This window comes from Oncorhynchus mykiss, chromosome 1 (assembly GCF_013265735.2).
Source record: "Oncorhynchus mykiss isolate Arlee chromosome 1, USDA_OmykA_1.1, whole genome shotgun sequence".
In the NCBI taxonomy this organism is placed as follows: domain Eukaryota; kingdom Metazoa; phylum Chordata; class Actinopteri; order Salmoniformes; family Salmonidae; genus Oncorhynchus; species Oncorhynchus mykiss.
In genome coordinates this window covers 57,248,440-57,267,494 of record NC_048565.1, presented here as the reverse complement: position 1 = coordinate 57,267,494, position 19,055 = coordinate 57,248,440, and the positions used below count along the sequence as shown (strand labels likewise).

The 19,055-nt window shown below is 43.6% G+C and overlaps 1 protein-coding gene across 1 annotated transcript in view; it reads left to right on the top strand.

Moving 5' to 3' along the window:
* The window catches only part of cdh23 (cadherin-related 23), a 655,816-nt gene that overhangs the window by 292,930 nt on the left and 343,831 nt on the right, over positions 1-19,055 (top strand). Inside the window, exons 7-8 of the mRNA XM_036980724.1 lie at positions 4,272-4,466; positions 4,685-4,813. Coding sequence (XP_036836619.1) covers positions 4,272-4,466; positions 4,685-4,813 — 324 coding nt within the window. The remainder of the gene's footprint in view (positions 1-4,271; positions 4,467-4,684; positions 4,814-19,055) is intronic.

The following is a 19,055-nucleotide window of genomic DNA, read 5'->3' as shown; positions in this document are numbered from 1 at the left end:
TGCCATCATAGTGGTCTCTGACTTGTGGTCAGACTCACTCAGGTGGAACAAACTTAAACTTGCACCTTTTTCCAATGCTGATTTGAATGTCATTGAGAAAACAGAGAAGTGTCAAATACTTTTTTTCGCAAACATCCTTTCTGAATTTAAAAGTATTCCTCGAAGTAATCATCTAGTTTTTCAAAAGTATCTCTAATCTGATTACAATATTTTTGCTGGTAATGTAACGGATTACAGTTAACATTTTTTTGTAATCCTTTACATGTAATCCGTTACTCCCCAACCCTGACGTTACATACTGTTCAAACACTTTGCGGGTCAAGGGTGGTTGAACTTAGTTTTCTTAACTGAAATCTTTTTTGTCGCTAGAAGCCAATGGCTCGAGCATATATGCTTGGATCTGTTGGAATTCACTCTCAAGATCTTCCAAGGGAAGTGAATCTTCCTCGAGAATGTCATCAGACACAAAGCGGCTCTTGCTGGCAGAGACTTTGTAGCCCATTGTTCCTCCGGTGATGTGTGTTTGCTGTTGACAAAACTAGTTGAAGCGCAGATAGAACAATGAGCCAGATATTTCACAGGATGTATAAATATGAAGCATCCGGTTGGCGTTTCACTCACTACCAAATATGGTGTTGAGAAGAAGCCCAGTGGCCGGCAGTGGGAGAAGATGGAATGAGATGAATTTGGCTGAAATCTCCATAAATTTTTTTGTTTCCTAAACTATAATCTGTAAGAAACATAGGGGCCTGCATTTTGTGGACTTTGCCCTTTGCTAAAGTTTTAAAAAGTGCTGTTGTTTAGGAGTGCAATGGCAAATTCAGTTATTGCAAACGGGCACTTTATAGAGTAGCCGTTCCCTAACGGAAATATGCAAATAAATGTAGAACACTCCAATAGGATCTCACGAGCTCGTGCTTGGCTTTGCCCACCTCATTGCTTGTTCTGCCCACTATGATTGATTTGCTCCCATTGGAGACAACAGGCAATGGTCTATCTTGGGTTAGTTATAAAAATCTTTGGTATAAGCAGGACACACCTTTGCAACGTAATACCTGCCCTTGACCTTATGCCTGCCCATATGTGAAGGTCAAGTAAATTACGTGATAAAAGAGGTGAAAAAGAGGCTTGAGGCAGTCTATGTTGCTATCTGACTAGTTATAAAATCTGTTGATGTGTAAAGGGATCTGTAAGATATGACGATTTGTTGTTGTATTTGCTTTGTGAAGGTGTTTTATGATTATCCTTGTATGGAGGGTGGCTTTACTAAATCACATGATTGATTCGATGCCCGATGATACCCCCCCCCCCCCACTACCACCATTCTTATTCTCTTTCTTTCTCTCTCTCTCCCTTTCTCTCTCTCTCTCTCTCTCTCTCTCTCTCTCCATATATCTCTCTCCATCCCTCTCTCTGGGTGGCAGGCACCTTAATCCAGTGAGACAGACCTGCTGATGCATGCCTGTCTTTCTGCAAGAGGACAGGAGGGAGGGATGTAGGAGTTAGAGAGAGAGCGAGGTTGTAGGTGTAGGAAAAAGAGAGAAAATCTAAGAGAAAGAGACATGGAGGGTAAGATAGAGTGATAGGCAGTATGATGTCAGGGGATGTAGACATGGGGAGCTAGTCAGCTTATATTACCTGTGCTATGCTGTTGTGTTCCCTGGGCAATGGCCCTTGGCCTCCCAGCATATCCCTGTAGTACGACTGATAGGGGCTGAGGAGCACTCACACACACCACACACCCTCTCCTTTGTTCCGTGAGAGGTGCAGCAGACAGACTGTTGCAGCAGACCACACTTTCCTGCCAGTGTCACTTTACATTTGGCTTACGACCCCCCGGTTGGAGACATGAGCCAACTCCCCATGCTTACCGTGGCAGGCGACGTACTGGTCAGGCACCGTGTTTTGTGGTGGAGCGCACGGTGTCTCCAGTACGCATTCTTAGCCCGGTGCGCTACATCCCAGCTCCCCGCATCTGCCGGGCTAGGGTGAGGATCGAGCCAGGACGGATTGTGCCAGCACTGCTCTCCAGACCTCCTGTGCATCTCCTCGGGTCAGGATATCCTGCGCCGGCTCTAAGCACGGTTTCCCCAGTTTGCCAGGAGAACCCAGTGCGGCCTGTTCCAGCTCCCGGCACATGCCAGGTTAGACTGGGCATTCTCCAGCCTGGTGAGTCCTGTCCGGGGCTACCAAGAGTCGCCCTCCTGTCCGGGGCTGCCAAGAGTCGCCCTCCTGTCCGGGGCTGCCAAGAGTCGCCCTCCTGTCCGGGGCTGCCAAGAGTCGCCCTCCTGTCCGGGGCTGCCAAGAGTCGCCCTCCTGCCCGGGGCTGCCAAGAGTCGCCCTCCTGTCCGGGGCTGCCAAGAGTCGCCCTCCTGTCCGGGGCTGCCAGAGTCGCCCTCCTGTCCGGGGCCCGCTGCAAGGGTCCCCAGTCCGGGGTCGGCGGCGAGGGTCCCCGCTCCAGAGGCGCCAGCTAAGTGGGCCAAGCCTTATAATCCCACACCAGAGCCGCCACCTCGGATAGATGCCCATCCAGACCCTCCCCTATAGGTTTTTTTGCGGCCGGAGTCATGCCCTGACCTTAGAGATCCTTTTATGTCTCTATTTTGGTTTGGTCAGGGTATGAGTTGGGGTGGGCATTCTATGTTTTGTGCTCTATGTTTTCTATTTCTGTGTGTTTGGTCGGGTGTGGTTCTCAATCAGAGGCAGCTGTCCATCGTTGTCTCTGATTGAGAACCATACTTAGGTAGCCTTTTCCCACCTGTGTTTTGTGGGTAGTTATTTTCTGTTTTGTGTGTCGGCACCAGACAGAACTGTTTCGTTTGTTCCGCTTTGTTATTTTTTGTTCTAGTGTTCAGTTTTATTAAAAATCATGAACATGTACCACGCTGCACCTTGGTCCTCTTCTTCAAACAGCCGTTTCAGTGCAATCTTTAATATTAAGGAAGTCAAGTTTCTACTCGCCTGAGTTAGAATACCTCATGATAAGCTGTAGACCATAATATTTACCAAGAGAGTAAATAGTATGGACAATGATAAAGCCTATAGGGAGGAGGTCAGAGACCTGGCCTCAACGTCAGCACGACAAAGGAGCTGATCATGGACTATAGGAAATGGAAGGCCGAGGACAACCCCATCCACATCGATGAGGCTGTAGTGGAGCAGGTTGAGAGCTTCCTCAGTGTCCACATCACTTAGGAATTATCATGGTCCACTCACACCAATGCAGTCATGAAGAGGACACGACATTGCCTCTTCTCCCTCAGATTCATCATGGGCCCTCAGATCCTCAAAGTTATACAGCTGCGCCATTGAAAGCATCTTGACTGGCTGCATCACCGCTTGGCTTGGCATCTGACCTCAATTTGCTACAGAGGGGAGTGCATTCAGCCCAGTACATCGCTGTGGCCTAGCTACTTGCCATCCAGGACCTCTATACCAGACGGTGTCAGAGGAAAACATTGTCAAAGTCTCCAGCCACCCAAGTTATAGACTGACCATCTCCTTTGCATCGACAAGGGAGCTCCCCCCTCTCAACCCCTAATGAATGGGAAAGATTGGCAACATCTAATTTATGGTGCTGATCTCTCCCATCATTTGGAATTGAGGAAATGAGTCTTGGGTCTACACACTGAATTGTGTGAGACATGGACTCATCTTGACATTAGATCACTGTTGAGCTTTAAAACATTATAATTTTGGGGCTCCTGAGTGGTGCAGCGGTCTAAGATATTACATCTCAGTGCTTGAGGCGTCACTACAGACATCCTGGTTCAATTCCAGGCTGTATCACAACTGGACATTATTGGGAGTCCCATAGGGTGGCCCAGTGTCGTCTGGGTTTGGACGGTGTAGGCCGTCATACTAAATACGAATTTGTTCTTAACTGACTTGCCTAGTTAAATAAATGTTAAATAACATATATTTTATTTATCATACTGGGCTCTGTTATTTTCCAAGACACTTCTGTGTAGTTCTAAAATGTGAAGAATCAGTTGTTGTGAATGGTAATCGTATTTCATTATTTCCCCAGTTACTACTTTGCTTAATTCTCATTGGTCAGATCTTGTTAATTAGTTGAGAAGAAAAAGGACATAGTTGAGTTGGTGCTTGGCTGCAAATGTGGCCAATTAATCATTAAATCTGCAGAACAGTAATCTGTCTCAATTCAGATTTTCTACAAAGAGTCCTCCATCTATCTTTTGAAAATCCCTTCATACTACAGAACTATGACTTTATGCCAATCTGTGTGCCTGTCTCTCCCTGGGTTCCAGAACACTCCAGTGGGCACCTCAGTGTACCAGGTAAATGCCACAGACCCAGACCAAGGCACAGGGGGAAGTGTGCTCTTCTCCTTCCAGCCCCCTTCTCCCTTTTTCTCCATCGATGGAGCCCGTGGTACGGTCACTGTCACCAGGGCCCTGGACTACGAGACCACCTCGGCCTACCAGCTCACTGTCAATGCCACGGTGAGGGAACACACAAAGTACAGATAAGCTTACACACACTGTTTTTTTTAAATAAAGTAACAAGGCAGGATAGTGTTCAGTAGGGCACAGTGTAGCATAATGTTTTAAAAATGAAAAGGAGCAAGTCCAGGTAATCCCTCCCTGTTTCAGTCTGTTTTCTTCCAAGTGAACATGACCAAGGTGTGACCATGCTTGTGTTTTTCTGCTCTCTCCATCAGGACCAGGATAAGAAGCGGCCTCTATCCAGTCTGTCTAACTTGGCAATCACCATCACTGATGTCCAGGACATGGACCCCATCTTCACCAACCTGCCCTACAGCACTAACATAGAGGAGGACGCCCCACTGGTCAGTAATACTCCTCCTCTCATTCCCCCCCTTTCTCTACTTCTCCATCTCCTCCCCCACCTTTTCTCCTTACCTGCCCTAAGGCACCAACACAGAGGACTCCTCCATGCCGGTCAGTGACACTCTGTCTCACCTCCCCCTGTCTCTGAACACCATCCAGTTTTGATTTCTAGTTGCCATATATTTTTCAACAGGGCTGTGATGTTTCACAAAAGTTTTGAAACTTTCTATTCTCATAGTTTCTTCAGATTGTAAATTAAAGATTTTTTGCTATGAGTATTATGTTATTGATTGATTGACCATGACATTTCAGATTACACAGCAGGGCTTTTGCAGAGTTAACTCCAGGTAAATGTAACAATTCTTCAGCCATTCCTGCGACCAAAAACAAGCTACATAGGGACAGTATCAAAATAAATAATCTAAGGATTCTGTCTCTGAGTTTTGAATCCAGCGTCATCTTGTTTATCAGTTCATAAACCATGTGCCTTGAAAACCAGCTATTTGCAATCTATATGGCACATCTGTCCATTTTTTGGTCCTTAAATAAACTGGTATACTTTTTTATTTATTACAATTTTCTTTAGCCAATTTTAGTCTTTAATGCAGGGGTGACAGACAAGTTCCTCACTTTCTCCCCCTTCCTTTTTCCTCTTCCATTTTTGGTTGTAATTTTAGACAGAGCTATTACAATTTTCTTTAGCCAATTTTAGTCTTTAATGCAGGGGTGACAGACAAGTTCCTCACTTTCTCCCCCTTCCTTTTTCCTCTTCCATTTTTGGTTGTAATTTTAGACAGAGCAGACATTTCCATATATTTTTGTTAGCTGCATGTGTGACATAACACCATCAGTCCGATTTATGATATAATTTAAAAGATTATACTGTTAAACATTTTTATCCAAAAATAATGAGTATATTTGATAATAATTAGTATAAATAATTAACATAATTAGTATATATCAATGACTATATTTGAGTTTAACCATAATATTTGTTGTAATATGTGTACTGTAATTTCTGGTGGATTAAATTGTAATTGCAACCAATGGCTTGTTTTAAAAATAGCGATATTTCAGAGATTTTATTTCGTTTTTCAATACCCAAAAGTGAGAGGTTGTAATCTGAATAAAGGGAAAAAGGCCATTCTTGAACACGGGGTGAGCCATTCTTACTAATCTGATAGAGAACCAGTTCCTATTTAGGAATAGCTTTGTATGACTTTAGTGAGAGGTCTAATGCTTTAATATTTAATAATTTATGCCCTCCGAATTCATATTAATTACATAAATAGGCCTGTTTAATTTTGTCTGGCTTGCCATTCCAAATAAAATGTAATATTTTTTGCTCGTATCATTTAAAAACAAGTTGTTAGGTGTAGGCAAGACCATAAGCAAGTCGGTAAACTGGGATATGACTTAAGAGTTAATCAGGGTGATTTTTCCACAAATAGACAGGTATTTTCCTTCCCATGGTAGCAAGATCTTATCTATTTTTTGCTAACTTTCTATTAAAATGTACTAGTGATATAATTTATTTATTTCGGGATATGAGTACCGAGTATGTCCACTTCACTGCCAGACAATTTTATTGGTAAACTACACAATCATTTTTTAATGCACCAACACGTACCTTATCATGCTTTTTTGTAATCCAGAGAGGATAGAAAATGTATCTAGATCCTCTATGATCCAAATTGTGGATTTAAATGAGAACATGTATCATCAGCATACAATGACACATTTGTTTTGAAGCCCTGGATTTCTAGCCCCTTGATATTATTGTTGGATCTGATTTTAATAGCTAACATTTCGATGGCCATAATACACAGATACAGTGCTTTCAGAAAGTTTTCAGACCCCTTTACCTTTTCCTCATTTTGTTACAATACAGCTTTATTCTAAAATTGATTAAACAGTACCCCATTATCTACACACAATACAGCATAATGACAAAGAGGAAACAGGTTTTTACAGATTTTTGCAGTTTTTTAAAATTATTTGATTGGAGTCTACCTGTGGTAAATTCAATTGATTGGACATGATTTGGAAATGCACACACATGTCCATCATTCTTAAATAGAAGAAGTTTGGGAAGACCAAGACTCTTCCTAGGACTGGTTGCTCTGCCAAACTGAGCAATCGGGGGAGAAGGCCTTAGTCAGGGAGGTGACCAAGAACCTGATGTTCACTCTGACAGAGCTCCAGAGTTCCTTTGTTCCTTTCTGCAGCACTCCACCAATCAGGCTTTTATGGTAGAGTGGCCAGATGGAAACCACTCCTCTGTAAAAAGCACATGACATCTCGCTTGGAGTTTTCCAAAAGGGACTTAAAAGACTCTCAGACCATGAAAAATAAGATTATCTGGTCTGATAAAACCAAGAGTGAACTATTTGGCCTTAATGCCAAGTGTCAAGTCTGGAGGAAAACTGGCACCATCCCTACGGTGAAGCATGTGGTGGCAACATCATGTTTTTCAGCGGTATGGACTGGGAGAATAGTCAGGATAGAGGGAAAGATGAACAGAGCAAAGTGCAGAGAGATCCTCGATGAAAACTTGCTCCAGAGCGCTCAGGACCTCAGACTGGGGCGAAGGTTCACTTCCAACAGGACAACGACTCTATGCACACAACCAAGACAGCGCAGGAATGGCTTCAGGACAAGTCTCTGAATGTCCTTGAGTGGCCCAGCCAGAGGCCGGTCTTGAACCCGATCTAACATCTCTGGAGAAACCTGAAAATAGCTGTGCAGCGATGCTCCCTGTCCAACCTGACAGAGCTTGAGAGGATCTGCAGAGTAGACTGGGAGAAACTCCCAAAATATAGGTGAGCCAAGCTTAAGTGTCATACCCACGAAGACTGCCAATTGGACAGTGCAGTTAGATTAAGATTTTTTCTTGTAACTTAAAAACCTCATGCTAATCGCATTAGCCTACGTTAGCTCAACCATCCTGTGGACGGGACACCGATCCTGTTAAAGTACTTTGCTTCCTCTTTAAAAATATTGTTTGGTGGATAATTTTTGAAAGCATTTGTATGTTGAAGATACAAACATGGAAAAATGAATTTTTCCCAATATTCCATACAGTTTGCTTCATTTTTATAATATATTACTCTTTATCTTTCTTGAATAAGTTATTTTTGTTTTTCCTCTAACTTATTCTGTGACTCTTTGGTACAGTTTTTATTGCTACCTATCTATACTGTTATTCCCTCTGTTTCATTTGTTAATATGAACTCTTTTGACCTAAATTGCTTTTGTTTGAAGATTAGTTTTGAATTGTTGGCCTCTAAAGGCACATTTAAAAGTGTCCCCTTTACTTTACTTAACCATCTCCTTTGCCTCTCTTTTTCCTCTTATCATCAGTGAGATTGTTAGCAGGAGACTGAGGTTAGACTCTGAGTCAATTTGGGAGACCAATCTCTCTTTTTCTCTCTCACTCTCTCTGTCTCTCACTCTCTCGCTCTCTTTATTTCCGTCTCTCTCGCTCACTCTCTCTCACTCTCTTTATTTTCATCTCTCTCTCTCCCTCTGTCCCTCCCTCCCTCCCTCTCTCCCCCAGGTCCCCACAGATGCATTAGGTAAGGGGTGAACGCAATTGCAGCGTTAGATTTACATTGTGCTTCCTCCATTGTGAGGCCTCTATCAAAGGTCATCCAGGCCAGGATTTATCTCTGAGACCCACAGGAGATCCGAGACACAAATTTACTCACCGTGTCACCACCCCATATGCCCAGACTGCCGGGCTAGAAAGGGGGGGGCAGTGCGTGTCTCCTCTCTCATTCCCTCTCTCTGTCCCCTCGGTTACAGTACTCCCTCTCACTCCCCTCGCGTGTGTGTGTGTGTGTGTGTGTGTGTGTGTGTGTGTGTGTGTGTGTGTGTGTGAGAGAGAGAGAGTGTATCCATCTTGACTGTGCTCATGATGCTTAGAGTTTTACTAAATGGTGTCTGTTTTCTGGTTCATGTTAATGGTTGTTCACTAGTACATGACATTTCTCACTGCCTCCCTCTTTTCCCTCTCTAACTGCACTACCCAGTCCTTCTCTCTTACCCTCTCTTACTCGATCCCTCTCCCTCTCTCTCTGTCCCCTCCTTCACTACCTTCCTCCCTCTGTACCTTCTCTAAATGCTCTCCCCTGTACCTTTCTCTTCTCCATCTCCCTCTTTGTCCTCTCTCTGTCTTCCTCCCTCCTATGTTCCCTCACCCCCTCATTCTGTCCCCCTCTTCCCCTCTCTGTCCCCTCTCTCTGTCCCTCTCTCGTTCCCTCCCTCACTCCTTCTATCTGCCCCCTCTCAGTCCCCTATCTCATGCCCTCTTATTCCCTCCCTCTCTCTGTCCCCTCTTGTTCTCTCTGTCCCCTCTCTATGTCCCATCTCTCTGTACGCTCCCTGAATTCCTCCCTCTCTCTGTCCCCTCTAACTGCACTACCCCGTCTGTCCCTCTATCTGACCCTCTATTCCTCCCCCCTCCATCATTCCATCCCCTCCCTCTCTCCCTATCTCTAACTGCCCTATCCTATCCCTCTCACTATCCACCCTCTCTCTATCCCCCTTTAATACTCCCTTGCTCTGTCCCATCACTAAATGCACTGCCCACCCCCGGCCCCCTTCCTGTCCTCCCTCCCTCTCCCTCACTCCCTACCCCTCTGTCCCTCTCTTTGTCCCCTCCCCACACCACACAACTCCATCCCTCTCCTAGTACCCTCTATGAGGTGCAGTAGTGAAATGTCAAGTGCTACATTTGCATGCATATTAACGGGGTGTGACGGAGGCGAAGCCTGGTGTCTCCCAGACTCTTCGATTCATCAACTGTCACAGCGAAGGTCAGGGGGAGAGAAAGAGAGAGGGAGAAAGAAGGTGGAGGAAAGAGGCGAGAGGGAGAAGGGAAGAAGAGAGGGAGGGGAGAAAGAGAAGGAAGGGAGAAGGGGGACAGAGGGAACGTGGGGCTCACAGAGTATCTTATCTTCATGGAGAGCTACTGGATGAGTTTGGCTTTTGCTCTAGCCCTACACTAACACACCTGATTCAGCTAATGTAGGTCCTGAGGAGTAGCTGATTAGTAGAATCAGGCTTGTTAGAATAAAGTTGGAACAAAATCCTGCACACTCAGTAGCTCTCTCTCTCTCTCTCACACACACACACACACACACACACACACACACACACACACACACACACACACACACACACACACACACACAGATACATATACATACATACACACGCACACACACACACAGCCATCCAACCACACTTGTCTCTCTGTGGCCTGATAGTGATGTGATGAACTGGATAACAAAAGCACTTAGCTACAGCGCCACTGAAACACAGACAGACATCCACTATGCTGTACATGCAATGTGCTTACACACACACAGTCCTGCCCTAACATCATATTCTAACTGGCATCTGTCATTTTCAGTTTGCTAGTTGTTATGTCTTGTGCGTTTCATAACCTTGTCTTTATAACAATTCAATAATGATGAGAAGGTGGACAGGAATCAGTTCAACCAATTATCTAGAATGTGCTCATCTCAACATATAGAACCCCCATGATGCTCTGCGGCACAACTCCAATACATCATCTACTCCCCTCCTACTTTCTGTGTCCCCATTATGAACAACAGTCCTGGAAGGGGACCATGAGCCCCTAGGTGATGACTTCTGGGTCAGGGTGTCACCCAGTAACAGTTTTGGCCCACTCAAATAAAATAAAACTGTTGGTTCTGTCAGTGTTGGTTTACTCAACAGTAGGTGATCTGTGTGCCGTCTCCAGATAACGTCCTCTGCCGTAACAACATAGTAGTTACATAGGTGTTACTATGTAATTACATGGTAATAAGGTTGTAGTGCTATCAGTTATTACACAGTTGGAACAAGGAATGTGTGATTACACATCCACTTGCTGAATGTTATTTCACATGTGTAATTACTGATGTTAATACATGTTTTCTTGTTCCAGTATGTAAGCAATGTTTTGTAGTTACATGTTTGAAAGTCACCTGTGACTGACCTGACCTTGTGTATGGTGTCCATATTAGGACGCTCTCAGTCTCAGTAAGAATTGCATCATTGTCCATAGGACTTAAGTCATTCTCAGTAGGAGTTGAGTCATTGTCAGTAGGAGTTGAGTCAATCTCAGTAGGATTTGAGTCTGCAGGAGTTGAGTCAGTGTCAGTATGATTTAAGTCAATCTCAGTAAGAGTTTTTATTTTATTTTATTTCACCTTTATTTAACCAGGTAGGCTAGTTGAGAACAAGTTCTCATTTACAACTGCGACCTGGCCAAGATAAAGCATAGCAGTGTGAACAGACAACACAGAGTTACACATGGAGTAAACAATTAACAAGTCAATAACACAGTAGAAAAAAAAGAGAGTCTATATACATTGTGTGCAAAAGGCATGAGGAGGTAGGCGAATAATTACAATTTTGCAGGTTAACAATGGAGTGATAAATTATCAGATGGTCATGTACAGGTAGAGATACTGTTGTGCAAAAGAGCAGAAAAGTAAACAAATATAAACAGTATGGGGATGAGGTAGGTAAATTGGGTGGGCTATTTACCGATAGACTATGTACAGCTGCAGCAATCGGTTAGCTGCTCAGATAGCAGATGTTTGAAGTTGGTGAGGGAGATAAAAGTCTCCAAATTCAGCGATTTTTGCAATTCGTTCCAGTCACAGGCAGCAGAGAACTGGAACGAAAGGCGGCCAAATGAGGTGTTGGCTTTAGGGATGATCAGTGAGATACTCCTGCTGGAGCACGTGCTACGGGTGGGTGTTGCCATCGTGACCAGTGAACTGAGATAAGGCGGAGCTTTACCTAGCATGGACTTGTAGATGACCTGGAGCCAGTGGGTCTGGCGACGAATATGTAGCGAGGGCCAGCCGACTAGAGCATGCAGGTCGCAGTGGTGCAGTGGTGTATAAGGTGCTTTAGTAACAAAACGGATGACACTGTGATAAACTGCATCCATTTTGCTGAGTAGAGTAGATGACATCGCCGAAGTCGAGGATAGTCAGTTTTACTAGGGTAAGTTTGGCGGCGTGAGTGAAGGAGGCTTTGTTGTGGAATAGAAAGCCGACTCTAGATTTGATTTTAGATTGGAGATGTTTGATATGAGTCTGGAAGGAGAGTTTACAGTCTAGCCAGACACCTAGGTACTTATAGATGTCCACATATTCTAGGTCGGAACCCTCCAGGGTGGTGATGCTAGTCGGGCGGGTGCAGGCACCCTGGAGCTGGAACCCTCCAGGGTGGTGATGCTAGTCGGGCGGGTGCAGGCAGCGAACGGTTGAAAAGCATGCATTTGGTTTTACTAGCGTTTAAGAGCAGTTGGAGGCCACGGAATGAGTGTTGTATGGCGTTGAAGCTCGTTTGGAGGTTAGATAGCACAGTGTCCAAGGAAGGGCCGGAAGTATACAGAATGGTGTCGTCTGCGTAGAGGTGGATCAGGGAATCGCCCGCAGCAAGAGCAACATCATTGATATATACAGAGAAAAGAGTTTGCCTGAGAATTGAACCCTGTGGCACCCTCATAGAGACTGCCAGAGGACCGGACAGCATGCCGTCCGATTTGACACACTGAACTCTGTCTGCAAAGTAGTTGGAGAACCAGGCAAGGAAGTCATTCGAAAAACCGAGGCTACTGAGTCTGAGAATATGGTGATTGACAGAGTCGAAAGCCTTGGCCAGGTCGATGAAGACGGCTGCACAGTGCAGTCTTTTATCGATGGCGGTTATGATATCGTTTAGTACCTTGAGCGTGGCTGAGATGCACCCGTGACCGGCTCGAAACCAGATTGCACAGCGGAGAAGGTACGGTGGGATTCGAGATGGTCAGTGACCTGTTTGTTGACTTGGCTTTCAAATACCTTAGATAGGCAGGGCAGGATGGATATAGGTCTGTAACAGTTTGGGTCCAGGGTGTCTCCCCCTTTGAAGAGGGGGATGACTGCGGCAGCTTTCCAATCCTTGGGGATCTCAGACGATATGAAAGAGAGGTTGAACAGGCTGGTAATAGGGGTTGCGACAATGGTGGCGGATAGTTTCAGAAATAGAGGGTCCAGATTGTCAAGCCCAGCTGATTTGTACGGGTCCAGGTTTTGCAGTTCTTTCAGAACATCTGCTCTCTGGATTTGGGTAAAGGAGAACTTGGAGAGGCTTGGGCGAGTAGCTGCTGGGGGGCGGAGCTGTTGGCCAAGGTTGGAGTAGCCAGGGGGTAGGCATGGCCAGCCGTTGAGAAATGCTTGTTGAAGTTTTCGATAATCATGGATAATCGGTGGTGACCGTGTTCCCTAGCCTCAGTGCAGAGTTGAATCATTGTCAGAATTAAAATCAAATCAAATTGTATCAAATGTTATTTGTCACATGCAGTGAATACAACTACAATGGGTTTGGAGGGATGTAGACAGCCGTGAAGTCTATTTATTGAAATAAATGGACAGAGGTGCTAGCAAACATTAGTTAGATAGCTATCTAGTTACTTAGCTAGCTGAGCAGCGTGCTAAATCATCCAGCATAACTTCTGAATTCAAAAGTGAAATAGATTACATAGAGAATTTATCCTATCTCCGCTGTCCAACCTCCCATCCCATTCCCCTAACCCCACCCAGCCAATGTGTCTCTATCCCACCACCCCCACCCCCCACTCACGGAAACCATGTTTCCCAGCTGAGACTGACAAAAGTGTCAATAAAAGTTATCAGCAGGAGTAGTCAGTCTCAGCAGTCAGTGGGAGTTGAATTGATTTTTTATTGAATTTAAATGATTTATGGTTATATAATGAGAATTTAATATAAGAATAATAACATTCAATTTATCTATCATACTGTCTGTCTGTCTGTCTTGTAATCAAACAAAAAAGTTCCATCCTGCTGAATGCACCCCTTGTTTGTTTTTCAGGCGGGTGGTCACATGTATTTGCGATCAGAGGACCACTGGTTTTTGCCCAGTAGGGGGGCAGGGACAGTGGAGGAAGCAAAGCTGGACACAGGTTACATTTACACACATTTCCTTCGAACATATGAAGAGTTATAATTATATTATGATTAAACTACCACATTTCAGTGACAGCTGTGGTTCCTGTTAGATGCCTAAAATGTCCAAGAGAATAATACCATTTGCTGAAATAAACACAAAATATTTTTAGAAACGCATCCAGCTGCAGTGCCGCAGCATGGTATATCACAAAAACCCGCATGTCACAAAAAAACTGGCCTCTCATTAAAAGGGGTATCTGGAGTTGCTACATCATTTTTTTTACATATAAATTCATGATATTGTAGCGAACAGTAGGGCAGGGAAGCAAACCTGGGTCGCTGGAGTGAAAAGAAAACCACATACACATCACACCAATAGGGTAACTGACTTGGTGGAAGTAGTAGTGTGGCTCATATATTGTGGATTGCTACACTGCGAATGGGAAGGCACATCGCCATGCTTTGACTACTCAGTCCTCTAGCACATCTCGGGCTGCACGTTTCAATGGCCCCACAGCCACCACACCACTTCTGACATCAATGTAGTGAGAGGCAGGGCAGGGAAGCAAAATAAGGGCCGCTGGTTTGAAAGATCCTGTGTAGCTCAGTTGGTAGAACATGGCGCTTGCAAAACCAGGGCTGTGGGTTTCGATTCCCACGGGGGAGCAGTATGAAAATGTTTACTAGGTAAACTAACTAATCTACTGTGGTGTCAGACCCCCCTGCTTCCAGAACAGCCTGAATTCAGGGCATGGAAACATTGCTCAATTGGTATCAAGGGACCTAACGTGTGCCAGGAAAACATTCCCCACACCGCTGCCACCAAGTGCACCACTGCCATGCTGCATTAACCAATAAAGCAGCTAAACGAACTCAACTATGGTGTTTAACTCCCAGACTCAACCCATCTGTATGGCTACAGTGGAATCTTGTCTTTCTCTCTCTCTTTAGCTCCGCTTCCTCTGTCATGGCGTCTTCAAGCTCACCCATTATTCAGCCGAACCTCACTTCCCGTGAGAACCGTGAACCCACAGAGGAGAGGCATGACAATCTTTAACGCTGCATGTGCTGTAAGGAGTATTGTGTGACCAGACGAACGCTGTCCCAACACCCCCGCCTGGTGCATCTTGATGTACACTCAATCTCAAGAATTCAGCCCGTGCCCTCAGTTATCTCTTGCTCCTCACATGCTGCTTTCACCTGAGGATATACACACTGCAACGCGTGGGTCATTTCCTGACAACACAGACTCCCCCTTTATGGCCAAATCACTCATTTGTGACATTTGAATATTTTGGGATATCCCAACAATGCTACTAAAGTAACCCCTGCTTCTACTAACATGGCCCATGACTATAGCCTCCTTCAATTACTGTCCCTACAGCGACTGCCGTGAGAATAACTACTGCATGTAATCTGTCAAGTGTTCGCCGGCTGTTATGAATGGGGAAGAGATTAATGAAGTTGGAAGAATATCCAACCTAACAATACTCTGAGTCACAAGTTTCTTGAAAGTTGACAATAGTGTCTGAAATGCTAACACTATCTCTGCTACTTTCACCATGATCTGGGTATGTGTAACGTTCAATCTAATGTCATAACAGTCCCTATATTGTGCACAGTTCTCCATCTCCTACGAGCTATCTCCTAACAATATACATAGTCTCTGGGAATGATACCACTCTATCACCCCGATCACATTCCATCCCACTTAAAGAAGAAAGAGAAAGTACACATTTAATAATTTCACACCCCCCTTGATGTGACTAAGACTGGGGACAGAACCATCCGTTACTTTCTATGCCCATGTGATGCTGGTCTTTATCATCCAGTAATCTATATGTATTGATGTGATTTACCATTAAAATTCTTACGACATGCTAAGACAAAAGTAAAAAAATAAAAAATCCTGGTTTACCCAAGCTATCATCCAGTGGGTTCACTAATAACCTCCCTGTCGGATGACACTTAAAGATAAGGTTTGTATAGCCTCCCTAGGCCGAATAAATTTGAGCAGTTCCCCCACCCCTCCATTTTGAAAGCAACTCTCTTTCGCTGTATCCAAATCATAACTAAAACATTTTATAAATTATCCAACCCAAATTTAGAATGACCGTGCTTTACTTTGCGTCTATGACTCAAATTCAAGCTTGTCAACCTAGCACACATCATTATGGATGATTATTGATGATTATCTTCTCATTACAGTCCCCCTTTGTCCCGCGAGTGGCCTAGTGATGCATTCTTAGTCCAAATTCTTCCAAATAGATACATCCGTTTTTCCGATGTACTTTCACCTGATCCGCTACCAAGCCATTCTGTCTGGTCCGTTTCTCCCACCAGCACCCCCAGGAACATGAGAGAAATTTGAATGTTATATCTCTCCATGCTCACTCCACATGTGCGGTCTCAACACTCCTGCTGCCCATACCGAGGTTTGGTTTGGACTCAGATTGGAGTGTTTAAAAGTCACTGTCACATTGGACACCTTTGTTGCTCTTTCTTCAGCCTGTTAGGGAGGGTTTTGAGGTTCACACACACTGTTTGTGATCAAATTATTCATACCATGCATTAAGACATGATCAGACATCACCTTCCATGATAACCTCAAGAGAGGAAAGATCAGAACAACAGTTTAGTTCAATTAATTTCTGTTTCAGGAAATCCATACAAGCAATGACTATATGACCAATTATTACATTCCCAATTTTCTTAATAACATTATCTCTACGACAAACATCAAAGAGCATAACAACATACTGTTACTGTTGAATCCACTTTCAAATTTTGTTCCTACACCCGTATTTTACTGGCGACCTCTCGGAAGAGTTACCAGATCTAGAAGTTAGCGCCCTAACCCACCGGGGAATCTCACACTCCAGTAGACCCAATCTGGTGAAATTTGTATTGAAACAAAGACAAAAATGAAATCAGCAATACACATTTCACAATCCTTTTGGACGAACTGTAATCCCTTTTTAACATATATTTTTCCTTCTATATGCAGAATGAACAAAATACTTTTGTATATTTACCCAAGGACCAGGACCCCAGGGAACTGGTCATTTTCCCATCGAACACATTATTCACATCATGATTCATAAACAACATGTTAAATCAAAAATAAACAAATTCAAATAACCAATTAACTTAAGAGTTACAACTGTTGATAACTCCAGAAATACAGGTTCACAGGGCATTCGACACCATTAAATATTTCCTCTCCATTTTCTTCCCCTGTTCTTTCCCTGTCCTTCAGAAACCCTTTAAACATTTCAAACAGGTCCATCCTTCTGCATACCCAATTTAAACCAAACTGAAAAGACCCCCACTAAATAAATCCCTCAATATCAACATCACTAACGCATATTCATAACTAGTAAGTTGTGTTGGGTGCTGGTGTGTGTGGTAAACCGTAGATCAAAAACACACATGATCAGGTCTTACTTATCTGGGAACCCTGTTTATGGTCTAATCCAGATACTTTCATACTTAAAACTGCCGAATATCACTTACTGCTCTCCACAAGACCACAGTCTCCAGGGACATTCCAACGAGAGATAATGAAACCCCCATTTCTGGAAAAAAGAAAGTGTACATTTCATTAGCATTCACTATGCTACATTTTAATCGGCATTCCACAAGTATTAATTATAAACCAAACATGATAATGGTAAATCCACTGTCCTTACTCCAATAATTAAATGTTTGTTTTAATCCACCCCATAATTTATGTATATTTTATTTAGCATGTACTATTCTCCATAACCACGACACCACAATGTTTATGAACTAACAAATTAGAGTTCATTTTAGGTTTGGTAACCCCTATGCTAATTCCTCGTGACCCCTCCACCCTTTCGTTCATTCTAGAAATCTATTTCAGAATAATACTACATAAAATGTCTCATGAGATGAGTTACTAGGAGTGTTTGACCAGATCATTTTAATTTGTTACCTCTTTAGAATCTATCCCCCTGGCATTTCGCCTAGATTCTTTAACCCAAAATATATTTTCCTTTGGCAATTTTTGCCAATTTCTCATCAGGAATCCACGATATTTGATCCCCGGCATCTATTAAAAAGTTGTGTAAGACGTGATCTCATACGTCTTCCTTCAAAAAGAAGCTGCAAACTCTATGAACCACTATTGATCAAAACAAAGCCATGCACTGCAATGTAAAATGTTCGCTCGTTGCCCTCAAGAGGATGTGTCGCAGCTCATTTGACATGGCTTGTATAACATCATTTCCTCCGAATGCAGCAAGTTCCAGTACCACCCCACACTTATTCTTCCAATGTCCGATAGTTCCACATCTAAACAGGGAGCTATCTCCCTAAGCGTTGATGTTTTTTTGCTGTTTCATTGTCTTACCTTGGCCATTGAAACCACTGTTAGTGACTTTCACTGTGGCCGTATTAACCTCTCGTACGTTCCACTCTCACAACATCTTGCTCTATTTCATCCACAACCCCCGCAATTGCCGTTTTGTTCACAGGTTTCAAACCTGCCATCAAAGCCGAAGTACAAATTCTATCAATTCACTCCCATACCCTGTCTTTTTGCAGCTGAGTTCCTCTACTAATTTCCCATATTCGAGCCGAATTGGTGTAATGCTCGTGCGCTTCTTTCAGCGCCTCCATGGCTTTATTAAAATCTTCTAGCTCTGCTTGGAGAATCGGGGCTGTCTGTCGCCATATAAATAGTTATTATTCCCAAACCTCTCAAAATGCTGTCAAGGGTATTTTAGATTTCTTCACTCCCATATATAATACACACCTCTATTAACTATTTTCCAAGATATCGCTACCCACTCGCCCGGATAATAGTTATGGTATTTGTGCATATTAATTGGTCATGGCACTTAATACCTTGTATTGGAATCAATACTATGGCTTCTGCAAATTACTGGAGAATATGGATTACTTAATGTCTTATTCCAGTATTGTGCCTCAAATATTGCTGTTGTTGATAACCTACATTACCTAAATTATTCACACTTGTCTTCCTATTTCCACATAATCTTTCATGGTTCCCCCTCCCCATAGGACCTAAACCAACCTCTCTCCATATTGCTACTGCTACTATACGTAACTCAAACAGTGTTTGAATATTTTTTTTTTATATTTGTTTTTACTCACTAGCTTCTAGAACTCTCGTCTTCCTAAAACTCACTGTTACTGCAGCTGGGACTTTTTTCCCAGTGGAACCTACCCTATACTGTATTGTCACTCATGGATCTCGCAGAGGAAAACCTCC